The sequence below is a fragment of the Mirounga leonina genome, unplaced genomic scaffold, assembly GCF_011800145.1.
Source record: "Mirounga leonina isolate KUSES-001 unplaced genomic scaffold, KU_Mleo_1.0 Mir_418, whole genome shotgun sequence".
In the NCBI taxonomy this organism is placed as follows: Eukaryota; Metazoa; Chordata; class Mammalia; order Carnivora; family Phocidae; genus Mirounga; species Mirounga leonina.
Window position 1 is genome coordinate 12,384,364 of NW_023270739.1, and position 27,095 is coordinate 12,411,458.

A 27,095-nucleotide genomic window follows, 5' to 3' on the forward strand; every position below is an offset into this window, starting at 1 on the left:
ATCAATAAACACTGTTTAATGAAGAATCAACAGTGGAGTCGTGACTGTTTCATTTATTTGCGGGTAAAGGTGGACTAAAGTTATTTCAGCTCTTAAGCTTCAATTTTTATGTCTATAAAAACAAGCCAATTATAGAGGAGGCGGCAGGGGTCAGCATTTCACTAGCACCCCACAAACTGCTTCATAACAAACTACAGATGCCTTGCCTGTGTGTAACACCTAGTAAGCAATACTAGAGGTAGGTGAAGCTCTCATATAAAGGTGTGTATACTTCCGCTGACCCCCAGGAGGTCACTACAAAACAAAGGTACACATTTGGCCACTATCTAGTTCCCCTGAACAATGTGCAAGAAAGAATAACTCAAAGCCTAAAGGGGTCCATATATATATATATATATGTGTGTGTGTGTGTGTGTGTGTGTGTGTGTATTTATTTTTATAGTCCTATGCATATTTAAAATTTTAAATCAGATATATACGCATTTGCACAGGGTTATAAAAAAATCCCGTCTTAATTAGAACACTAGAAAAATATAGAAAAAAATGAGACTAAAATTTGACCATAATCCCACCAGGATGTAATCTTTGTTGCCTTTCTAGGTGTGTTTCTGTTCCACCTAGAATGTGGAAAATTAGAAAGAGTAACACTCCCACCATAACAAGAGAAAGCCAGATAATCTGCAAAATCCTAACTGTTCTTTAACCCATCAGACAGCTGAGGTCACAATTGCCTAGCTTGGAATACATAGAAAGACAGGTACCTCCAAAGAGAGGAGGACTTGGGAACAGGTTCATCTATATCTGAGGGAGGAAAGTGGGACATCTAAGTAAAAAGAATTCAGCTCAATTTGTAAAACAAATTGCTAAAGGCAATGTGTGAACTCACATGAGAGTATAGAACTCTGGGAGCGACGACGGATGCAAAGGAAGTTTACGTCTATTCACAAGATCTTCTCCACAGACCTCACCAGGTTCTAATGAAGAGTCCCCAAGAACAGAGAATGGAGGAAGCGTATCTCTGAGGTGCCTGTTTGCAGGAGGGGAGCAACCACTGCTGTGGGAATAGCATGAAGCCCTAGCCAGCCCTCTCTTCCCTATGCAACAAAAGCCTCAAGTGGCTAGTGGGAGGACAGAAACACTGTTGACTGTAGGCAAAGAAAGGGACCAATTGCGGGTGGGGGAAATAAAAACAAAAAACTCCCTAACCTTGGTAGAAACCCATCACGGGCTCAGACTATTAGAAGTTTCTCTCTGGGGTGGGACAGGATCACTGAGATTGCCCAACTGAGAGCCAAAAACACAGGGCTTGCTAGGACTAAGCCAGGACAGCAGGGAACCCCCACCCCCCCACCTCAGCCCCAAAGCGGCTAACAAGTGTGTATACTTACGGGGAAGGCCTAAGGGTGTAGCAGCAACATTGAAAATAACTCCCTCAACAAACAAACTTCCAACATAAGCACAGGTACCCCAGAAGAATTTGGATCTGGTAGTCCACTGAGGGTACCCATAGCAACAGCAAAACCCACACCCAATCAATGCCTGAATCAACGGACTCAACTCAACTCAATTCCTCACATTAAGAGCCTAGAAGAAAAGAGGCATGTCTATTTCCAGGCATAAAGACTATCTACTTCAGTCTCTACTGTTCTTTTTTTTTAAGCAGTCTCTACTGTTCTAACCACTGTTTTGAAGTCAATAAAAAATTATAGGATACACAGAAAATTAAGAAAAAGAACCACTATGACTAAATGGATAAAAAAACAAGACCCATCTATATGCTGCCTACAAGAAACTTATTTCAGACCTAAGACACATACAGACTGAAAGTGAAGGTATGCAAAATGAGAGTGAAAAAAGAAAAAAATGATGGGTAGCAATACTTATATAAGACAAAAAAGGACTTTAAAACAAAGACTGTAACAAGAGACAAAGAAGGGCATTACATAATGATAAAGGAATCCATCCAGTAAGAGGATAAAACAATTATAAATATCCAAGCATCCAACACAGGAGCACCTAAATACGTAAAGCAAATATTAACAGACGTAAAAGGAGAAGTTGACAGTAACACATTAATAGTAGGGGAACTTAACAGCCCATTTACATCAATGGGTGGATTATCCAGGCAGAAAATCAGTAAGGAAACAGTGGCTTTGAATGATACATTAGACCAGATGGACTTAACAGATATATTCAAAACATTCCATCCAGAAACATTCTTTTCAAGTTCATATGGAACATTCTGCAGGATAGATCACATGTTAGGTCACAAAACAAGTCTCAATAAATTTAATATTTAAATATTATTAAGCATCTTTTCTGATCATAAGGGTATGAAACTAGAAATCAATTACAAAAAAAAAAAAAAACTAGAAAAAACACAAACACAATGCTACTTAAACAAAATGCTACTAAACAACCAATGGGTCAATGAAGAAATTAAAGAGGAAATGATGGGCATTAAGGAGGGCACTTGATGGAATGAGTACTGGGTGTTATATACAACTGATGAATCACTAAATTCTACCCCTGAAACTAATAATACACTATATGTTAACAAAACTGAATTTAAATAAAAAATTTAAAAAAATACATAGAGACAAATGAAATTGAAAACCCAATGGTCCAAAATCTTTGGGACACAGCAAAAGCAGTTCTAAGAGGGAAGTCTATAGTGATACAGGGCTACCTCAAGAAACAAAAAATATTTCAAATAATCTAATATTATACATAAAGGAATTAGAAAAAGAACAAAGCCCCAAGTTAGTAGAAGGAAGGAATAAAGATCAGAGTGGAAATAAATGAAACAGGAACAAGACAAGGATGTTCACTCTCACCAACTTTTAGTCAACAGAGTACCAGAAGTCCTAACCATAGCAATCAGACAAGAGAAAGAATTAAAAGGCATCCAAACTGGTAAAGTAGAAGTAAAACTGCAGATGACAGATATATATAGAAAACCCCAGGGTCCACTGTAAAACTATTAGAACTAATAAATGAGTTCAATAAAGTTACAGGACACAAAATTAATATACAGAAATCTACTGCATTTCTATACACTAATAATGAAGTAGCAGAAGAAGAAATTAAGAAAACAATCCCATTTACACATGCACCAAAAAGAATAAAATACCTAGGAATAAACTTTAACCAAGGAGGTGAAAAGCCTATACTCTAAAAACTGTAAGACACTGATGAAAGAAACAGAATACAACATGAACAAATATAAAGAAATACATGCTTATGGATTAGAAGAACTAATATTGTTAAAATGTCCATACTACCCAAAGCAATCTATAGATTCAATGCACTCTCTATCAAAATACCAACAGTATTTCTCAGAGAACTAGAACAAATAATTCTAAAATTGATATGGAAACACAAAAAATCCCAAATAGCCAAAGCAATCTTGAGAAAGAACAAAGCGGAAGGTACCACAATCCCAGATGTTAAGATATACTACAAAGCTAAAGTAATCAAAACAGTAAAGTACTGGGACAAAATAGACATATAGATCACTGGCACAGGATAGACAGTCTGAAATAAACCCATGCTCATATGGTCAATTTATCTATGGCAAAGGAGGCAAGAATATACAATGGGCAAAAGACAGCCTTTGAAACAAATGGTGTTGGGAAAACAAGACAAAAACACACAAAAAAACCCTCAAAACAGATTAAAGACTTAAATATGAGACCTGAAACCATAAAACTCCTAAGAGAAAACCTAGGTAGTAATCTCTTGGACGTTGACCTTAGTAACACATTTATGGATATGTCTCCTCAGGCAAGGGAAACAAAAGCAAAAATAAACTATAGGGACTACATCAAAATAAAAAGCTTTTGCACAGCAAAGGAAACAATCAACAAAACAAAAAGGCAATCTACTGAATGGGAGGAGGTATCTGCAAATGATGTATCCAATAAGGGGTTAATATCCAAAATATATGAAGAACATATACAACTCAACACCAAAAAACAGGCAATCCAATTAAAAATAAGCAGAGGACCTGAATAGACATTTTTCAAAGAAGACCTACAGATGGCAAACAGACACAGGAAAAGATGCTCAACATCACTAATCACCAGGGAAGCGCAAATCAAAACCACAATGAGAAAGTACCTCACACCAGTCACAATGGCTAGTATCAAAAAAGCAAAAAATAAGAAGTGTTGGTGAAGATATGGAGCAAAAGGAACCTTCCTGCTCTGTTGGTGAAAAGGTGAATTAATTCAATCACTGTGGAAAACAGTATGGAAGTTCCTTGGAAAATTACAAATAGAAATACCATACAATTCAGTAATTCCACTCTGGTTGTTTACTCAAAATGAAAACACTTATTTGAAAAGATATATGCATTCCTATATCCACTGCAGCATATTTACAACAGCCAAGATATGGAAGCAGCCCAAGTGTCCACCAATAACTAGATAAAGAAGATGTGGTATATATACACAACGGAATATTACTTCACCATAAAAAGAATGAGATGTTGCCATTTGCAACAAAATGCATGAACCTAGAAAGTATTATGTTAAGTGAAATAAGTCAGACAGAAAAGACAAATACCATATGGACCTCACTGATATGAGGAATTCTTAATCTCAGGAAACAAACTGAGGGTTGCTGGAGTGGGGGGTGGGGTGGGAGGGATGGGGTGGCTGGGTGATAGACATTGGGGAGGGTATGTGTTATGGTGAGTGCTGTGAATTGTGCAAGACTGTTGAATCACAGATCTGTACCTCTGAAACAAATAATGCAATATATGTTAAGAAAAAGAAGAAGAGGATAGCAGGAGGGGAAGAATGAAGGGGGGGAAATTGGAGGGGGAGACGAACCATGAGAGACGATGGGCTCTGAAAAACAAACTGAGGGTTCTAGAGGGGAGGGGGGTGGGAGGATGGGTTAGCCTGGTGATGGGTATTAAAGGGCACGTTCTGCATGGAGCACTGGGTGTTATGCACAAACAATGAATCATGGAACACTACATCAAAAACTAATGATGTAATGTATGATGATTAACATAACAATAAAAAATTAAAAAAAAAAGACAAATACCATATGATTTCACCTATACGTGGATTCTAAAAACCAACCAACCAAACATAAAACCAGAAACAGACTCATAAACACAGAGAACAAGCTGGTGGTTGCCAGAGGGGAGGGGGATAGGGAGAATGGGCAAAATAGGTGAAGGGAATTATGATGTACAAACTTCCAGTTTTAAAACAAGTAAGTCACAGGGATGAAAGGTACAGCATAGGGAATATAGTCAATATTATAATAATGTTGGATAGTGACCGATGGTAACTACCCTTATTTCAGTGAGCACTGATAATGTATAGAATTGTCCAATCACTATGCTATATGCCTGAAACTAATATAACATTGTAGGTCAACTATACTCCAAAAATAAAAGTTTTAAAAAGAGAAAGGATCCACTTTCAAGAGATAAAGCAATCAAGAGAACCTGGCTATCAAACAGGGAATTTAAAATAACCATGATTAATATGTCAAAGGCTCCCATGGAAAAGATAAACAATAAGCATGAACAGATGAGGAATTTCAGCAAACAGAAATAATAAAAATGAAATGTTAGAAATGAAAATAAAAACAAAACATGGCAACAGAGATGAAGAATGCCATCAACAGCTTCATTAGTAAAGTTGACATATAGTAGAAAAAAATCAGTACGCCTACAGATAGGCCAATAAAAATGACCTAAACCAAACCACAAAATGAGTGAAAAAAGTTAAACAGAGCCTCCGAGGCGGTTGTGGAACTGTATCAAATGGTATGACATGCATGTAACTGAAATAACAGAAGGAGAAGAGAGAGAGAAAACAGAGCAGAAGATAATGGCAGGGAGTTTTCCAAATATAATGAAACACATCAAAGCACAGATCCAAGACATTCAAAAAATCTCAAGCAGGATTAAAAAAAAGACAAAACAAAACAACGAGACACATCATATTTAAACAGCTAAAAGCTAAAGATAGAGAAAATCTTGAAGGCAGCCGGAGGGGGAGAAAAAGGCACATTGTATACTGAATAGGCAAGATGTACGAACACACAAGCCAGAAAAAACAGATTAAAATCTTTAAAGTGCTGAAAACAAAACACAAAACTTGTGAATCCAGAACACCATACCCACTGAAAGTATCTTTCAGAAATGAAAGAGAAATAGACTTTTTTGGACCAACAAAAGCTGAAATAATTCATTAGCACCCGACCTGCAATGTTAGAAAAGTTCTTCAGGCAGGGGGATATGATAATATATCACAGAAACTGGGATCTATATAAAGAAATGAGGATCAGAAATCATTAGACTGAAGGTACATTTAAAGATTGTTTTCCATATCTTTAATTGCTCTAAAGGATAATTATCTAAAGCAAAAACAGTAACAACGTATGTGAGTTTAGAGCATATACGAAACCAAAATGTGTGACAGCAACCGCATAAAAAATGAGAGGATGAAATGGGGGTAGACTGTTGTGAGGTCCCTGTACTACGTGAGAAGCAGCATGATATTATCTGAAGGTGGGCTGTAAGTAAGAAAGATCTTAAACCCAGAGGCAACCACTAAAAAAATTTTTTAAAGAGATATAAATAACAGTCTGGTTATGGAGATAAAATAGAATAAAAAAATTTAATCTAAAACTAGACACAAAGAGAGGAAAAATGGATAAAAACTGAAGGAACTAATAGAAAACAACTAGTGGGGGGGGCGCCTGCGAGGCTTGGTCTGTTGAGCGCCCGACTCTTGGTTTCAGCTCAGGTCATGATCTCAGGGTCATGTGATTGAGCCCCACGCGGGGCTCTGGGCTCAGCGGGGAGTCTGCTTGAAAATTCTCTCCCTCTGCCCCTCCCGCCATGCGCTCATGCTCTGTCACGCTCTCTAAAAATAAACAATCTTTAAAAAAAAGAAAACAACTGGTTAGATGGAAATTTTTAATGAACCATATCATTAATATCATTAAATGCAAAGGCCTAGACATGGCAACTAAAAATGGAAATTGTCAGATTGGATAAAAAAGTAAAAACTCACTATATGGGTTACATAAGATCTACTTTAAATATGAAGACACAGAGGGGTGCCTGGGTGGCTCAGTCGTTAAGCGTCTGCCTTCGGCTCAGGTCATGGTCCCAGGGTCCTGGGATCGAACCCCGCATCGGGCTCCCTGTTCAGCGGGAAGCCTGCTTCTCCCTCTCCCACTCCCCCTGCTTGTGTTCCCTCTCTCACTGTGTCTCTCTCTGTCAAATAAATAAATAAAATCTTTAAAAAATAAATAAATAAATAAATAAATAAGAAGACACAGAGTAACAGGGTGGAAAAGGATATGCCATGCAAACCTCGAATGATAAGGGGCTGGCAGTGGGAGGAAGAGGGGCATGAGAAAATTTTTAAAGTGATGAAACTATATTTCAATTATACAGTTGACACTTGAACAACATGGATATGAACTCTGTGAGCACACTTATACAGGAATTGTTTTTCAATAAATACTGTACTGTAAATTTATTTTTTCTTTCTTATGATTTTCTTAACAGCATTTTCCTTTCTCTGGCTTACTCTGTTGTAAGAATATAGTATATAATACACGTAACATCCAAAATAGGTGTTAACTGTCTGTTTATGTTATTGGTAAGGCTTCTGGTCAACAGTAGTCTATTAGTACTTAAGTTTTGGGGGTGTTGAAAGTTATACACAAATTTTCAACTGCACAGGGGATCGGCACCCTAATCCCTGTGTTGTTCAAGGGTCAACTGTATACACTAAAAATGGTGAATGTTAATATATACAAAGTATACTTCAATAAGCCTGAATTTTAAAAATAAAATTAAATAAAAATCTATAAGCATATACATAATATAAAATGAAATGATAGAACTAAGAACAAAAGTATCTGTTCTGTCAATAAATGTAATTGGTCTATTATCTAGTAAGAGAAAAAATCAGATTGAACTATAAAACAAATTCTAAAATGGTTCTACATATAAGTGAGTTATAAAGGTTAAAAATAAAAAGATGGGCAAATGTATTCAAACAGATGAAAACAAAAAGAACACAGAGGTCATGATCTTAATATCAGACAACCCAAATTCTGGGCCAAAAAAAACGCTTGAATTAGACTTTATAATGCTAAGTGTACTAAAAGAAATAATGCTAAGAGTACAATTTACAATGAAGATGTTGCGATTCATAATGAAAGTATTACATTGAAGATGAAAGTAGCTAGAAATATCAAGCATCATATAACATAGCATCAACATTCAAAAACAAAAACTAAGGGAAATTCAAGATGAAATAGGTTAGCACATATTAGTAATAAGTCTTAAACCTATTTATCTGTCTTGGTCCATAACAGTCTAAGTGGACAGTACTAAGACAACAGAGGAACTAAATAACAATTGGGATGCCTGGGTGACTCAGCCGGTTAAGTGTCTGCCTTCGGCTCAGGTCATGATCTCAGGGACCTGGGCTCGAGTCCTGTGTCGGGCTCCCTGTTCAGCAGGGAGTCTGCTTGTCCTTCTCCCTCTGCTTGTGCTCTCTTTCTCTCTCTCTCAAATAAATGAATAAAATCTTAAAAAAAAAAAGAAATTACACACACACAGAGATAATAAAAGGCAAGCATACCAGTAGGGAAAAAAAATGGGTAAGGAATTCTAACAGGTATTTTACTGAACAGGGGACTTCAATATTCCGAAAACTTGGAATGATGTTCAACTCACTAGTGATCAGAGATCACTGCTTGTCCCTCTCCCTCTGCCATTACCTCCTGCTTGTTCTCTCTCAAATAAATAAATAAAATCTTAAAAAAAAAAGGAATGAAATAACAATAATATTGACCCAAATACAGATCTGCCAAAGTCTGTACTTCAAAGACAAGAGTGCTTCTTCTTTCCAAGGGTCACAAAATTGACCATATATTAGACAATAAATAAAATCTAAGTAAAATCTCAAAAGAAGAAATAGTTCAGAAAACAGTCACTAATCACAAGGCAATAAAAAGCTAAAATGAATAACATAACCAGAAGATAATAGTTCCTAAAAATTGGAAGTTTTTAAGTACTCTTTTAAAATTTTTAGGACAAAGAGGAACTCCAGACTAAAGTTGCAAAATATCTAGAAAATAACAATGTTAAAATATTACATATCAAAACCTACAGGATGCAGCTCAAATAGTGCTCAAAGAAAAACCCAAGCCTGAAATATTTATATTATTAAACAAGAACGAAATAATTTTTGTCAATTGTTTTTGGTCACTCATAAAACAACAAACTATAGAGTGAACGCTCAATAAAGTATTTGTTGAATAAATGAAGAACAGAGTAAACTTAGGAAAGTAAAATAAATGAGTTAAATAAAAGAATTTAATTTATTAAAAAAAAGAAAGAGTAATAGCACCAATAAATATATCTAAGAGAATGTTTCTTGAGAAAATAAAACAGGTAAATTATCACAAACAAGTAGCAGAAAGCACAACTACACCAACTAAAATGTATTAAAGCAGAAATAATCAGACACAGAGGAAACTCAATGAGTCTACAAACCCACTTTGCTCAACCCTAAGCAAATAAATTTAAAGATTTATTTGGATATTTTCTAGGAAGATATAACTTATCAAAACTTACCTCAGAGAAGACAGAAAATCTAAACGAACCAATTACTATAGAAAAAAAAAAAAGAAAAATTTCAAAGATTTACTCCCACAAAACACCACACCCAGATGCCTTCAAAGGGGAATTAATTCCATATAGTCTTCAAGAGCAAATAATTTCAATGCTATTTAAAGTGTATCAGAACTTAGGGGAAATGGGGGTGGGGAGAAGCTTCAGATTTCTTTTATGAAGCAAGAATAACATTGATACCAACAACTAATGAAGATTAAACACAAAAAGAAAATTGGAGACCAATCTCACTTTATGACTTTGATGCAGAAACTCTAAATAAAACATTAGCAAATAAAATCCTGTAGCACATTAAAAAAATATACTATGAGCAAGTGGGTTTATTCTAGGAATGTGAGAATGGTTCCATATTAGGAGATGGATAATAAAATAATTTCCATAGATGATGAAAACCATTGGATAATATTCAACAACCATCCTTCATAAAACATTTAATGATTAAGAAAAGACAGACATTCCTTAACATGATAAAATATATCGGTCTGAATCCAAAAGCCAGGACAATGTCATAGAGCACTAGATGCATTTTCATCGAAGTCAAGAAGTTCAACATGTTCTTGAGGCAATGTAATTAGATAAGAGAAATAAATGAGAGGTGTAAAAATTAGAAAACAACAGTAAAATTATCTGCATTTGTAGATCGTAATATTCTACACATTGAAAATCTAAGAGAATCTGAAAAAAGAAATACAACAACAAGATAAGCTTGGCATAGCCAGCTCCAAATAGAACACATGGATATCAGTAGGTTTCATATACACAAACCATCATCTGTCAAGAATTATGGAGGAAAAGACTGCATTCACAATAGCAACAAATAGATAAATATATAGAATAACTTTTTTTAAATGTGTAAGATTTATATGGAAAAAAACCCATTTACAATTCCTGCACTCACAAAATTAAAGATCAGAATAAATGTCAAGGCAAACCATGTTCTTTGTTAGGAATTCTCAATATCATATATATATAATTTTCCCTAAATTGATCTCTAAATGTAATGTAATCCCAATAAGAATACATGTGCAAATGTTATATATGTATATATACATAGAAATAGACAAACTGATGATAAGGTAGTTCATATGGAAAAATAAGTGATAATAATAGGGAAATTATTAAAAAAGGAAAGTAAGTATGAGGAGCTAGTCCTACTAAATATGTTTAAAAGCACAAAACAAAACAGAATGACCCTGGAACATGAATGTATAGAAATATTAATGGCATAGGATAGGAAGTCCAGAAACAGCTCCAAATACATATAAAATTTACTATACAAAAAAAGTGGCATCTCAACTCTGTGAAGAAAGGATGGAATAATTAGCATATGGTGCTGGGAGAACAGGATAGCTGCTGAGGAGAAAACAAAGCCACACTTCACATCTTACACCAGGATGAGTTCCAGATTGAACAAAGATTCAAAAGTACAAAATTAAGCCATAAAGTTAGTGTGATAAACCATGGGAAAATTACTTAATCATTGGAATGGGGAGGACGTTTAAAACTATGATACTGAATCCAGAAGCCATAAAAGCAAGGACTAATAACTTCAACTACATAAATATATTTCTGTGTGGCAAAGACAAAAGAATGACAGCAAAATGAGAAACTATTTGCAACTCTTAACACAGATAAATGGTTATTATACCCAATAAATAAAGAGCTCCTGGGGGCACCTGGGTGGTTCAGTCAGTTAAGCATCTGCCTTCGGCTCAGGTCCTAAGTCCCAGGGTCCTGGGATCGAGCCCCGCATCGGGCTCCCTGCTCATCAGGGAGCCTGCTTCTCCCTCTCCTCCCTGCTCATGCTCTCTCTCGCTATCTCTCCCTCTCTCAAATAAATAAATAAAATCTTTAAAAATAATAAAGAGCTCCTATAAATCAATGAGAAAAACATCAACCACCAAATAGAAAAATAATCAAAGGATAAGAACTGAGAGTTCACAGGAAAGAAAACAGAAGTTGCTCTTAAAGATACAGATACTCAATTTCATAATAAAAGAAATGCACATCAAAACTTCACTGAGAAAAGTTTAAGTCACATACCCTTTGAACCAAAAATTCAGCCCTGTAGGAACTTATTCTGCACATACAGTTCATGTAGTGGGATAAGTGGTGTCCCCCTGCCCCCCCCCCGTATGTCCACCTGGCACCTGTGAAGGTGACCTTATTTGCAGTTGTGATTGAATTAAGGATTTTTTTTTTTTAAGATTTATTTTATTTATTTGACAGAGAGAGACACAGTGAGAGAGGGAACACAAGCAGGGGGAGTGTGAGAAGGAGAAGCAGGCTCCCCGCTGAGCAGGGAGCCCGATGCGGGGCTCGATCCCAGGACCCTGGTATCATGACCTGAGCCGAAGGCAGAAGCTTAACGACTGAGCCACACAGAAGCCCCTGAATTAAGGATCTTGAGATAAGATCTTAGATTAACTGGATGGACCTTAAATCCGATGACAAGTGTCCTTATAAGACACAGAGAGACACACAGAGTGGGAGTCAATATGAAGACGAAGTAGAGACTGGAGAGATGCATCTATAAGCCAAGGAACACCAAGGACTTCCAGCCACCACTGGAGGCTAGGAGAGAGGCACAGAGGACATCTCTGGAAGGAACCAAGGCTGCCAACACCTTGTTTCAGACTCCTGGCCTCCCAAACTATGAGAGAATTCATTTCTGTTGTTTTGGGCCACCCAGTTTGTGCTACGTTGTTGCTGCAGCCCTGGGAAGCTAATGCACCCCCCACCCCCCCCACCCCCCCAAAAGAATGTACATCATCCATCACAGCATTATTTGTAGTAAAACAAGACTGGAAACATGAAGACAACTGTTTACGTTCAGTCCAGTGGAAACAGTATGCAGGTATAAAAAGGAATAAAATCTCTTTACAGACTGATGTGGAATGTTCTCTACCAGTCCCAACAGGAAACAGAGGCCACTCAAAATAGGAGAGTTTATTTACAAGGGACAAGTTATGAAGGTGTCGACAGGCATGTAGGAGCCCATGAGGGGAACCACTGCTATGGGGGGGGGGTAGAGGCAGGAGGCTCTCATCCACCCCATGTCCGAAGGACGAGCTTCCAACCTAAGCACAAGGTACTCTGGAAGAATTTGGATCTGGTGGTATGCTGGAAGGCCCCAGAGGCCTGTGGATGGCCACAGCCAGCCTAAGGTGACCTCCCAGGGATGGAGACAGAGTCCATCTCCCAATCTCCCTCTTCTCCCTCTCTCCTTCTGATCTCCCCATTGGCTGACCCCAGCTGGATGCCACAGGAAAAGGAGCCTTGTGAGGGCTCCAGCCCCAGGACAAGGGGCAGCATGGGGCACGGCAGGGAGTGATCTGGAGGGGCACAGAAGCCCCAGCATAAGCTCCAAGATTGTTTTTTTAAAACAAGGTGCAGAACAGTATAATAGAGTATATCACCGTTTCAGTGAGAAAGAGAACAAGAGTATGATATATGCATTGGTTATATGTGCCCAGCAGATCTGGTTGTGCCCCCTCACCCTCACCCTGTACCAAGAAAATGACTCTATCTGATGCTCTATGGAGAGGTCTGGGGTGTCTGGGGAACAGGAGTTGGTGGGGGGAGACTTTTATATACCGCATTATACCTTTTGAATTTTGAACCATACAAATGGTTCAAAATGTTCAAATTTTTATTTATATTGAAAACTGTAAATCAAATTGAATTTTTAAAAGCCCAATGTCTACGGTCTTTACAAGGGAGAACCCCTGACAGCAGCTGATTATGTTCAGTGAGAGAGAGGCAAGAACGATCCGTGCTAAGGACAAGTCACGAGAAGAAGCATGCCCACCTGTCAGGTAACGCCTGCAGCACGGTGGGCATCAGCACCCCCGAGATAGCTTTGTAGAGGATGGAGTCACACACGCCGACGATGTTCACCACCGTGGAGGAGCCCAGCACAGGCAGCATGTGGGGGGGCATTCCTTGCCAAAAGTGCAGAAGGAAACTTTGAACCTGTATTACCCACAGAAAGGAGAAGCATGAGGTTACCCGGGGCCCTCCCAACAAAGCCTGGGGACTTCACCAGCCTGCAGTGGGGTCGTCCGTTCCCCCTGCGGTGGGAGAGGAGGCCCCGCCCCCACCTTCCCCCTGCCCATCTGTGCGCTACACCCTTCCGCTGCAGAACCACCTGGCCTGGCAGCCTGGGGTTGACTGTGCCCTGCGAGAGAGGACTAGCACATTAACCCGGTGACCCCTTCATGCTCACCATGGTCCGGGAGAAGTTTAAGGAAGGGAAGGTGGGATATTGCTCTTAACAAACTCAGAGTGCTAGCGCTCACTATTCTTTGGGCCTTTTGGGGGCCCTTGGGTGTTCTCAAAAAGAAGGGAGCAATGTATGAGGTGCTGGTAAAAGGCATGTATCTCGAAGGGAGGAAATTACAGGTCTCAGACAAGTCTCCCGATTCAAATGTGTGTACCAAACCCGGAAGAAAATGCAAGGACCTCTTCCTATCCAAATTCCTCCATTCCCCAAAGAGCCCTGGTTGTTGCCACTACGGGATGCCAGATAGTCGTATGCGGGCGGTAAGCCACGTGGGCATTCCCACCCCAACCGGTAGCACAGAACAGAAATAGGCGGCACTCGAGAGTGCATTATCAATACGACAGCAGGGGCCTGGCTGTGGGGCTGAGGAGCACGCGGCAGAGCCCGTATCTAAGGCAGACAACTCTTCGGTGGCCTGTATACCTCCAGCTTCTAGTGCGTGAGCTGGAGGTCAGGGAGAGAGCAGGTGAAGGCCTGGGGTGCAGGACAAGATAAGGGAAGTGAAGGGGAACAGCAAAGATGGTTAACTGATGTATATAATACTATTAAAAATAACTAGAATTAAAAAAAAAGACCTAGAGTTTAGCTAACACTGAGGAGTGGCTCATCTTGAAGATAGGGAACGAATGACTGAATTTTTGTGAATTCTCATAGGCTCGACTTGGTTCCTGGACTATGTGTCCTTCTTTTCCCCACAGATGGGTACTCTTGAACCCTCACATGTAGCATCACCCATATTCCTGGTTCCCTAAATCAACCCTGATCCAATGCAAAAGATATGTTAGTACCCCTTGTCTAATACTTTGGAGGTAGTATTATTACTGTGGGCATTAGCTTTATTTATCGAGGGACTATGACATGCCAGGTACTTCACATAGGTTCTCTCATGGAATACTTGTAATATTACTACAGCTGAGAATCCTTGCTCCCATTCTGTAGAGATATTAACTTACATGTCCAAATCCAGACAGCATGTCAGGGAATGGATGAGATGGAGCCCATGTCTGTCTCAGTCATTCGGCCGATCAGTCTCATGACTAGTTTGTTCTTCTCATGGTAACAGGCCTTCTACCCCATTCCTGACACCCATAGCTCTCCTTGGATGGCTGCCCACTTCCCAGTTTTCTACCCCTGCCCTGGCGACTTGCAGTGTCCCGCAGGCCCCTTCTAGGAGTAGGGTCTTGCTTTCCTCTGACCAGGCTACCTCTGACTCAAGTCTGGTGACCTGAGCTCAGCCTCCTGTGGACAGACTTCCCTGACATCCATGGCCTGCACTGAGTGGGAGGCTTAGGAGATAAGGCATGGGGAGAAATCATGTCCCCTGACTTCCTAGGGGGCACATGGTAATTGAACAAAAACATGATCAAAGTGGTGAATGAAGTTCAGGTTTATAAACTGTGACACCTAGGTCACAGTTCCATTTATTCCACAATAATGAAAATATCGCAGAGCATTCAGCCAGATCGAAAATTAAAACAGAAAATGCAGATGCGTGAAGACTGTCTTCCAGACTTCCAACCCTGGCCCCACTGCCAACCAGGGGTGTAATATCTCTAAGCTTAGAGATAGGTAAGCTTCCTCACCTGTGAAATGGCAGTAAAAGTAGCACTTACTGCATAGGTTTTGGTAAAGATTCCTAAAAAGTACCTATTTTAGTGCTTGGCACACAGTAGATGCTTAATAAAGGTTAGTGGTGGTGGTGGTGGTGATTTACATCACAGAGACACTGTCACTACCAGCCCCAAGAAATCCGCGGACTCCCCTAAGCTTTGTGACACCTTGCCTAAGCTTCTGAGTGTCGCCCAGCCAGGATCCCCATTGTGGTTCTGCTCACCTGTCAAGGCTCTTGTTCTGTCATTGGGACACCTGGTGGCTGACTGCTGGGTTTGGCCTGGGCCTGGAGATGGCCAGGGCTCTTGGATAAGGTGTTTTCTTTCTAGAGGACCCTCCATTGTTCCCTGATCCCAGCTTGTCCCAGGCATCAGCCTCAGGCCAGGCCCTGGACCTCCCTTCCTGCCCTTCCAACACCACCTAAGAACCTCTGCCCAGTTGATTCCTACGATTTGGTAGCTTCTGAATTCATCTGTCTTTCTTAGCTCTCCTTGCATGCAGCCCTACTCCTTTTTTTTTTTTTTTTTTTTTTTTATGTGAGCAGTCAATTTCTAGCAGAAATTCTGGAAAAGATCAGCGGCTGTGTAGGTTAAAACAAATCTGTGGAAAATCAGTCTTTAGCAGGCATCTGTCTGTTTTAAGCCTGCTCAACTTGCACAGGGAGCACTGATCAGTCCTCAGTTTCCTAAGCAGCCTTTGGAGAGGGGGGTGTTGGTCAGTTTTGACCTCACTTTCTACCCTCCACATTTCAGGCCATTTAACATCCTAAGGTACTTGTTCCTTGGAGTGAGAAGGAAAAGGAAGGAGGGAGAAGAGTGGAAAGGTCAAGAGCCGAGACTTAGAAGTTGAGTGTGAAATGAATAGACACAGTGTTACGCAGGAGGTGGAGCTGGTGGGACCTCCCAAGGGGCTGGATATGCAGGGTGAGGGAAAAAGAAGCATCAAGATTCGTGGCTTGAGCAACTGGGTGAGTGGTGATGGCAATGTGAGATGGAGAAAACAAATTCAGGAGGAAAGTCAGAGCTCTGATTTGGCCACGTTAAGTTGGATGTCAATTCAACTGAGTCTGGAGCTTAGGCCTAAATATCTAAATATGAGAGCTATCAGCTTTTATAAAATAGAGATCATGTCTACCCAGTACTAGGACCCAATAAGATCACTGAGGCAAAATGCCTGGCAGCATGTAGGCATCTAACAAACAGAAACTGATTTCAGCCAGAAGGGAGGAGGTTTCCTTATTCCTTGTAAGTGTAAGTGGTGAAATCATCAGAGGCAAAGGATGGAAAAGCATTATTTAAAGTTTTCTGGATTATCTGCTTCAGTCCCCTGAACTCCCACCAGCCCTTTCCTTCTTGGCTCAGTGAAGCATCAGGAGACAATTTCCTTAAGAATACCTATGTAGGTTTTCTATTTCTTTTCCATATCCGTATTTACTTCATCCCAAATATACTAGCACCTTGTGAAAACACATCTGATAACTTCCAGTCAGGGATACTTAGTTGCTACTGTGTTGAAAGGATGTCAACAAAACATTAGCCACCAAAATACTTACCGTTCTTATGCTCTGATTTCAAAATCAGACACTTCCATGAATTCTTATGTAGATAAAATGATCATCTCCATTTTATGGCCAAAGAAATTGAGGCTCAGAGGGGTTATGTACCTTGCTCAAGGTCACAGACTGGTAAGTGGTGGATTTGGACTCAAACACAAGACTCTCTGGACTTGACAGCTCTTTATGCAATGCAGTCTGGAGAAGGCTTTGCAGGGAGTCCCCTCTGTGCAGACTGGGGCTCTCTGTACTTGCCTCACTGTGCTACAAGGCCGTGACATTTTTATAACCCTTCACGCATCCATCCATGCACTCATCTCCCCAACAAATATTTACTGAGAGCCCAAGAGTATGGCTGACATGGATACAGGAGCAAACAAGACAGACAAGGTCCCTGCCCTCAAGGGCTTACACTGTGTTGGTAAGAGACAAACAGTGAGCCAGCCAACAAGATAATTTAAGAATGTGATCCCAGCATTAGTTATGACCTCAACCCTTAAAGATCTTGAAGACCTGAAGCAAACTGCAATGTCAAGGTGTACCAGATGCACCCATCATTCACTTACCCATGACTTTTCTCAGCTGTGGGAGAAAGCCATGCCCATCAAAGGGAAAATATCCCCTTTCATTCTTTTGTGGCTGAGTAGAATGAACTACATCTTGATTACCCATTTAAAAAACAGCCACCAAATATCCCTGCTAAGGGAGTGGAGAGAATATTGGACTGGAGGTGTCAGGTGACAAAAGAGGCAGTCATGACTTTGGCCCTAACCGAATGTGTGACCTTGAGCAAGTCTTTTAACTCTCTGGTTGACATACCTGATAAGAGCAAGCATTTGTATGACCTTTTATAGTTTACAAAGGGTTTTTGCTAGGCATTGTCTCATATTCTCCCTTCAGGAACCCTATGCATTAGAAAGGCAGGGATAATATTTTTATCTTCATTTCTAGGATAAACAATAAAGGCCTTCATGGCAGAGCCTGGGCTCCGAGTCTGGCACTTTCCCCACAGGAGCACTCAGCCTCCTGAAGGTTTCTGCAGTCCTCACTATATACTCTGCATCTGAATTTCTGGTGTGCATTCCTATTCCCCCACCCCCCAGACTGGGTCTTTCTTCTTGCCCCATTCTTGAGACTTATAACAGGTGCATGGCCATTAGGTGCCCAGTAAGTGTTGGGATTAACGCGTGGAATTAAGTGCAACGAGATGATGAGAGTGAGTTTTGAGGTGAATGAAGTACATGGGATGGTCACTAGTTCTGTGGTTAGTACTTGTAGTGGAGAGAGACAGCTGGCCCCTACAGCTCCGAGCTCCTCTTCCGTGGTAGTGAAGTGCTGCCCAGGGAGGGACTGGATCCCCTTCCGTCAAAGTGGGGCCATGACACCAGTTTTGTCAATGGAACACGGGCAAAAATGATGTGCTTTATTTCTGGGCTGACAAGGTTAAGAAGTGGGTATGTCTTCCCTGTAATCCTTTTCCCCATTGGTCAGCTGAACAAAGAGGATGCCAAGGCTCTAGGACAGGGTGTGGCCACATGATGGAAGGAGCCTGGGTCCCTCAACTACCCCCAGGAACCAGCCTTCCCCCTGTGAGCGTCCACACCAGGTCGTGACACCAGTGAGAAATAAACTTCTAATGTATTAAAACTTAGGGTTATTTGTTACAGAAGCTGGTGTTGTCTGAACTGAGGATGAACCTTCATCTGCTCTCATCTCAGTGATCTTTGGGATGTAAGACATAGCCAAACCACAACATGAGAGAAAGCAGTGATTTTTCTTTCTTTTAAAAAAAAACCACTTCAATGGCTGCTCAAGGAATTGGGAGGTTTAAACAATTTCGTGAATAAAAGCCAAGAGCAGGATCAAGAGTCCTTCTCTACCAGCACCCTGCTATCTCCTCTGGAGCTGTGGTCTGTGAGCCAAGTGCCAGCTTGCAGGCAACCACCAGCACCCAGGTTATGAGGGAACAGTCAGTGAGCTCACACAAGTTAAGTGGAGCACACAGTGAATGTTCACCGTTGTGAGACATGGCAGCAGAAAGGCACAAGACTGTGGGGGAGAGAGCATTTTGTGCTTTACGCCATTTTGTACCCTCCCCTCTCCCACAGTGCACCCCCCCAAAACACACATTAGGGAATCTCCGGGATCCTGTCCACCAATAGCTCCTGGTTTTTATAGCCCCATTGGAGCCTGCATCGTCCTCAAATTCAATGTCCACAACCTATGCCAGGGGGTGGGAGAGGAGGGGTTTAGATTTTTTTTTTTTGGCCTGATGGCATTTTCTGGAAACAGAAAGGCCTCAGGTTTATCGGGTGAAATGTGTGGCTTCTTGCCATCCCTCTGGAAGGCTCTTTTGGATGGCATTTTAGGCAAGATTTTATTGTCTCTCCGGTTATGTAACTGGTACTTCATCCTCTCTTATTTCTCCTCTCCATCCTTTAACTGTACTATTTTAAAATAAAAAGAAAATGGAGCCTCAGGAAAAGATTAAATCCAAAATATAGGAAAGCTTTCCTTCAGTTTCTCTGAACCTATAATACTGGCTATAACGATAACCCCATGAAACCACCTCCCTCGCAAGCCAGCGGGGCAGGAGGCAGGGCATGAGTTAGGTCAAGGAGCAGGCCAGGCCACTACTGTCCACACAGAAGATATGTAAAATAGGGGTAAGGACAGTGCTTGCTTTCTGGGATCGCTGGAAAGATCATGTGAGCTAATGCACATGAGGGGTTTCCAAAGGTCTGGCACCCGGTAGGAGCTCGCGAAATAGGAGCTCCTCCTACTACAATATTTTAATACAGAGTATTCCACAGCTCAACGCTTACTGACCTACCTCATCAAAGTTGGCTCTTATTACAGTGTCCAGTATTCTCTGACAGTGTGTTCTGTACATCATAATAAAGGTAGAGACCTGTGGGGAGTGTCAACAATAAAAGCATAATTAATACACATTACTGCTGCCCTCCCTTGGAATTTCAATTTTCAAGTCATTTATTCCCTGTTGAGGGGATGAAATTCGCTTAACACCTACTCATCCTATAAGACCCAAGTAAGTCTAACTTTCATTCGTGGTGCTCTCTGACCTGAGCTCCCTCCTCTGTGCTCCCATGGCATCTGGGCATGTTTCTCCATCGGAGCACCTGCCCTGTGATCCAGTGGAAAACATGGGTTTCTCTCTCCCCCATTCTCCACCCGTGAGACGATGGCCCTGGGAAAATTTAAATGGCATATTATTCATGCTCGTGTATTCAGCACTTTGCACGGCGCCTGGCCCATAGTAGAGTTCAGTAGGGTATATTAATTAAATTCTCCTCATCAGCTAAGATACTGAAAAGTTAAAACCCAGTGAGTACTTTTAAGAAGAGGTGTTTGCCAAAAATGACAAAAAGACATTCAGAAATTTCCTGGAATCTGCTCTGCAAAAGAATTTCATCTCCAGCTCCATTTATCCAAGACTTTTAAAGCTATAATATAGGAAACTTACTGATTAAAAAAAAAAAAAAGCAAATTTGAGGGGAAAATTTTTTTTTGCTAGTTCTTAAATTTAAATCAAGCATTTACAGATATCCTTTTTGCATGTAGACATGCATTCATTTTATGTAAACTTAGTTTGCTTATGCATGAGCATCCATCTTCCCCCTTGGCCTGAGATTCCTGGGAGCAGGACTCACGTCTCAGTTACAGTGACAGCAGAAGCTCTACATCTACTGGTGCACTGGGCTGCTTCACGATAGGTATGTGAGAGATGTATTTCCAGTCATTTTCTCCAAATACCCTATGACCTAACCTATCTGATTCACGGTACCTATAAAGTCTTCTTTGTCTATGGGACTATGATTTCACAACATCCTCTGCAGCACATGGGGAAATAAACTGTATCCTCTAAAAAAACAATCTAGAGCAAAGGGGTTCTTCCTTCGTGAAATGAGACAGTGTAGTATCATAGATGGATAGGTAGGGAGGTTAGATAGGTAGATAAACTTTTTATTTTAGGAGAGTATTGAATTTGCAGGAAAGTTCCGAAAATAGTATGGGGACCTCCCATATGCCTCACATCCATTAGCTCTATTGTTAACATTTTACATTAGGATGGTACATTTCTCACAACTAATGAATAAATACAGGTACATTATCATTAACTAAAGTCCATATTTTATTCAGATTCCTATCTTTATATTTTTTTTGGTTTTGTTTTTGTTTTTAGAGAGAGTGAGCATGTGGGGGGGGGGTAGAGGGAGAGGGAGGGAGAGAATCCTAAGCAGACTCCACACCCAGCTCAGAGCCTGATGCGGGGCTCGATCCCACGACCCTGAGATCATGACCTGAGCTGAAACCAAGAGTCGGATGCTTAATCCACTGATCCACCCACACACCCCTCTATCTTTATATTTTTAAACTCACCATTTCGTACTGAGAGAGAAAAAGAGAGGGAGAGAGGTTGTGTGTGTTGTGTCAGAGAGAGAGAAAGGGAAGCCACCCACTCCCAGCAACACCTCAGATGTGGTCACCTTCTCCTCAGGCAGACTGGCTGGCAGATTTAGATCTTTGACATTTGGAAACTCTGGCAGCAACGTTCCAAGTTTGGACCGGGGTGAATATGCCACCGTCTGTTTGCTCACTTCTTTCTTGCCCGTCTCGCTCACCCAGGCGGCTCCTTTCTTGGAATACATCACATCATAATACTGGGAGCTTTCCTTCACCGCAATGCCGTAGTAATGGTACCTGGGCCAGAGAGAGAGAGAGAGAGACCCACATGCACCATTATCAGGTGGGGTTTCTGGCACAGGGGGTTGGTGCCCAAGGCCAAGGATGGCTGGGCCCATCCTCCCTGGGCTAGAAGAGTTAACTCTCCTGGGAGACTTGACATCTCAGAAATCTAGAATTAAACCAAAGTTGCAAGTTGCCAGCCATCAATCAGGCAGGTAAAAATAACCAAAATTGCCTCCTACAGAAAATGTTAAGTCAAATACTTTACAAAGCAGAAAGGGGGGATGAGAAAGATTTCCATTTGCATTTAATCTCTTGTATTGAGCCAATGTGATCTCAGAGGTACAGAACTCAAGGGTCCTTTTCTGTGGAGACCCAAGAAGAAGGGGGTATTTGCAACCATTAATGGTACTTTGGCTTAGGTCTTTCTTAGTCAATAAATGGTAGTCTTAACTGTATCTTTAAAAAGATATATTCAGGGTCTCTGTTGGCACTGGATGTGTAAAAGACCGAAACTTGATTAACTCAAATGGGCTTAGTAATAGCAACGTTGTCCATGAAGACGAAGGAGGGATAGAGGCTGCATTTTGTTAGATTTTAGCTACAGAAACTACTGAGCACTTGCTACACACTAGGCACTTTGCAAACTGCTTTACCTACATGAATTTGAAAACTACTACTAGGAAATGGGGATTAGTACAGTCTTTCTACAGAGGAGCAAGAGGGAAGAAAGCTTAAGAAATCTGCTCTAGGTCATCCAGCTTTTTAGAAGAGGTTCTTGAACACCCGTCTGTCTGACCACAAAGGCACTATGCTGCCCAGCAGAAAACACTGCAGGATGTGACTGCAAACCCGGAGTCACTTACGGAGCGTAATAAAAATACAGATGCCTAGACCCTTCCCAGACCAACTGATTCAGAACGGGGCGGGGGGCCAAGAATCAGCCCTGGGACAAGCACCACAGGTCATTCTGATCCACGTCAGTTTGAGACTGACTAGCCTGCTTGGTTGAGCACCTGCATCATATTCCCCACTCTATGATCCCCAATCGTTGAGAGACTGCCATTATTTACTGTTGTAAATTGATGCTCATCACAGCAGCTAACGTAGTGCTAAGTACTCTACACACATTATCTTAGTTAATCTCACAAAACCCCAGTAAGGCTGGAATTAACTATTAGCCCCATTTTACAGACTAGGCAACTAAGGCCCAGGGAATTTAAGTAACCCACCCAAAGATCACCCACTGAGTAGAGGCAGGATTTGAACCTCTAAAGTGCTTTAACCACTAAGCCAGTGATTCTCAAACTTTCACTACTACTAAGAATCACCTACAAAACATTAAAATACAGACTCCTGGGCTGCACCCCCCAAAGATTCTGATTTAGTAGGTCTAGAGTAGGTTTCTATAGTCACATAGCAATGCTATTGGAAGTAACTCATGGACCTTGCTTTCAGAAATGCTGTACAAGATATTAATTACTCCTTGCTGCTCATGGAGATATGGTTGGTGGTAGTCATAAAAGAATACCAGCGAGAAAGCATTCTGAGTTATGGGAGAGGCTTCACAGGGAGATGAGCACACATAACCTCCCCTCTCCCTGCCCCCCTTACTCCTCTGATACCATTCTGTCATATTTCTGCTTAGTGGGCATCCCGTCTCTATCTGAATGCCTCCTGGGATGAAGAACTCAGGCCCTCCGAAGGCAGCCCAGTTCATTTTGGGTCGGGAGAGTGATCAGAAAGTTCTTCTTTGTGTTGAGCTGCTCTCTGTCTTCTGCACCTTCTACTTCCCAACTGTCATAACTGCCTGCCCATCGGGGAGGGGCCCTCGGGGTGGGGGAGGGGCCAATTCCGTGAGCTCCAGGAGTGCCCTCCAGGTGGCCAGCCAGGCAGTTAAGACACGCCTCTCGAACCTTAACAAAGTTCCCCTTTATAATCTCTTGAGATCAAGGGAGTGATAACATATTCAGATCAGACCACTTCTTGATTTTCCAGTGTGTGTGTTGCTGAAATCAGCAATTGCAGCGAAGCTATTGCTCTGATCACTTCTCGGTTTTTCTGTTTCAGTTCTGTAGGACACGTCAACACAATCCACAGTCACCCCCCCCACCCACCACCCCCATGTATTCTGTCAAGGTAAATTTGTTGAGGGATTTTTCTCTCTAAGCCAGAGTGGCAGGTTGGAGACTAGAGCTTCTTGTTACCTTTCAACTGGTTGGAGGTGTGACCAACCTTGGGGGAAGGGGTTGGTACTTATGGAGGGGAATACCGTCAAATTGACACCACCGATTTTTTAAAGAAGATACTGTCCAATTTGCCAACTTCTGGGTTAAAGAAGAAGAAAAAAAACAAAAACAGGCTCTCACATGTAGGCAGAAGGAAACTTTCTCCAAGTTTATAAAGGATGGGGAAATGGTTCTGTTCTATCTTTATTATCTTTCCTCCCTGTCTCTATTATGTAGTATCTATTTTTGCAGTCTTATTTCTACTCTTCTATCTTAGAGATAAGCAACAATGTATTGGAGCCAGCGACTCTTTAAAGACCCATTCATTTCCATTCATTCAATACTCTTCCAACCACTCTCTTGAATCTGTGGACTGAATTGCCCATCGTGGGCCAACCACTGGGCTTACCAGCAAATAAGTAAGGAGGGGTGTGGTTTTGTATCTATACTCTTACCAAGGCTGAAGCCTCAATTTTAAACAAATACTGGCTTTTTTCTTTATAGATGAGATGAGATTTGTTCTTCAGAGCAGTCACCTTGGAAAATTCTTAGAAATGTATTCCAAAATGTCCCCTGCTCAAAATTTTCTGTAAGCTCATTGGAAATTGCCCCCAGAGCTTCCAAGCCACACACACACAAACACAATGAGTCTTGTTATTGTCAGAGATTTACCAAAAAGGGGTTTTCCCAGTTTGATCATCTACTTTTTTTTTTTTCCTAACTTAGCTCCAAAGTGAAATCCACCCTGGGAGGATGGGAATGCTGCCCAGGGATGGCAGGAGCAGGGGGAGTGAGGGGATATTGTGGGACATGCTGTTTTTGAAGTAAAACCCTTTGTTTCAAGTCTTACGAGTCCTGTATGGTCGTTTTTGGTTTTGTTTTGTAAAGTGTCAGTATTTTGCAAGTCCGTATGTGCTGGTCTGCTACTCAACATGGTCAAAATATTTAGAAATGCTACATAATAAGGCACCCTCTAGTGGAGTCACCGTGTATATCAACATAATAAAGGTTCTGAGAAGTCCTGCATAAAGAAACCTACTGAACTCCGTGCTTCCCAAACGTACGTGGCCAAAAGAGCTTTTCCATGGAACACCTGCTACCGTCCAATGATTTCTGAAACATGCTTTGAGGCAAATCTTATAAATCCAGATTTTAGTGAAGCCTGTACAGTGAAGAGATTCCATTCCCACCAACTCCCACGTAGAAGAAGGGGTCCACTCATCCTTCTCACTTTTCAGGACTCTTCCAGAAAGGCCTTTCCCGGGCTACCCTTTCTAAACTAGGCCACTCTCCTTTTGTTATTCTCTATGACAAGCCTCTTTGTCACAATTTGAGTATCTCGTTTGGATCTGTCTTCCCCACCAGAGTACACGCTCCATGAGGGCAGGTGATCCGTACCTTGCACTGTACATGAGACACACAGAAAGTGTGAAAGCAAACACGGGCGGGTTGGTTGGCAGCATGCCCTGTGTACCAGCGCCTGGCTGGACCTCTCCACCCCATCTCCCTTGCAGGGATTGGTGCAGGCTGCTTCTCTGGTCGACTGGATACTATCAGAGTAGAAAATGTGCTCAGCAAAGCAATCCAAGGAACCTAGAGATGGCCCAGGAAGCCACCCAGTGCTCTTTTAAGTGATGCCCAAGACCATTTGACAAGAACACCTAAAGGCAGGGTGGCATAAAGTCAGATTCCTTAAAGCAGCTGACTGGGTCCGATGGCCCTGGGCCTTCCCACAGCGTCTGTTTCAGGGGTCCCGGGAGAGGGGCCCCCAAGGTCTAAAGCTCCTCCGTGCCAGGTCCAGACCTCCCGCCAGGCCTGTGAACGGAGCTCAGGATAGAAGACTGGGGGTGCGCCCCTGACTCAGAGATGCGCGCTCTGCGGATGGGACGGCCGCCGGTGCTTACTTTGACTGTCCTCGGGTTCCGAGTCTTCTGGTGGTTAACTGAGGAAACTGCTGCCTTATGATCTGTAAGTCAACACAAGAGTCAGTTACCCATCGGGAAAATTTGGGAGCGCAGTCACTGCATTTTACAAAGAGCAATCCAAAGAAAATGGAAAACACACGTCCTTGATTGCAATGACTTACTGGGAGTCAGTCGGGACCCTGGAGAAGATACCAGTGTTGGGAGCTGGGGGAGGTGAGCACGGGGGTGACAGTGGGGCGCTGGACTTTGAGGGGTCTCACTTGGCTGCCCCGTGCTTCGCCCTCCTGCTCACAATGTGGGGGGAGCACAGGCTGATGCAGAATGTGTCAGCCCTGCCACTTAAAGCCTTCCAATGGATTCCATTGCGCCTGGAATGTCACCGGTCCCTGCTCTTACCTCCTGGTCTTCCTCTCCTGTGACTCACCCTTACTCACCAGACTGCAGCCACGCTGGCTTTTTAAAATTCTTTTCCCTATTCCTGAAGCACCCCAGGCTCACTCCCACCGGGGGCCTTTGTAAGGTAGTTCCTTCCGCCCCGGAATGCAGCCTCATCCACATCCCCACAGGATTGGCTCCTTTGCTTACAATGTTCAGGCATCTGCCCAGAGCCCTTCTCTGACCAGTCTTCTTCTCACTCCACACTCTGAAATTATCCTGTGCACTTGCTCCCTGTGTGCCTATTTTCTGCCTCCCCTACTTGAATGTAAGCTCCCCGAGAGCAGGGACCCAGCACCAGGCTTGGCACCTGCGAGGAGCTCCATCATGTTGCTGAGTGGAGGATGAAGCCCAACCCCTGGCCGGGGATATGCTCGGCTCATCTGCAGTGTTGCCTAGGATATTCATGCAGATTTGCAAGAAACTTGGAAGGAAAGCCATCTGCCAAGGTGAAGACACAGCCAGCAGGCCTCATCCTTGGTGTTTACAGAGATGATGTTTGTGGAGAGGCAGGATGATGTGGGGGTTCCGTGGAAGGGCTTTGGAGCTAGGCTACCTGGATTAGAGGGATCCAAACTTAGCCACTTGTCAGCTGGGGACCCTTAGTTAGGCGAGTTAACATTCAAATGACTCAGTTTCCTCATTTGTAAAATGGGAA

The 27,095-nt window shown here is 41.9% G+C and overlaps 1 protein-coding gene across 2 annotated transcripts in view; it reads right to left on the reverse strand.

Moving 5' to 3' along the window:
• The window catches only part of RFX4 (regulatory factor X4), a 133,281-nt gene that overhangs the window by 48,862 nt on the left and 57,324 nt on the right, over positions 1-27,095 (reverse strand). The window contains exons 5-8 of one of the 2 annotated variants that reach the window (XM_034987659.1): positions 25,982-26,043; positions 21,651-21,864; positions 19,976-20,053; positions 13,506-13,669 (exon numbers count right to left, since the gene is read on the reverse strand). In XM_034987659.1, the coding sequence (XP_034843550.1) occupies positions 13,506-13,669; positions 19,976-20,053; positions 21,651-21,864; positions 25,982-26,043 (518 nt within the window). Of the gene's footprint in view, positions 1-13,505; positions 13,670-19,975; positions 20,054-21,650; positions 21,865-23,474; positions 23,570-25,981; positions 26,044-27,095 lie in introns of those variants that run through there. The other variant, XM_034987660.1, reaches the window with a different exon arrangement.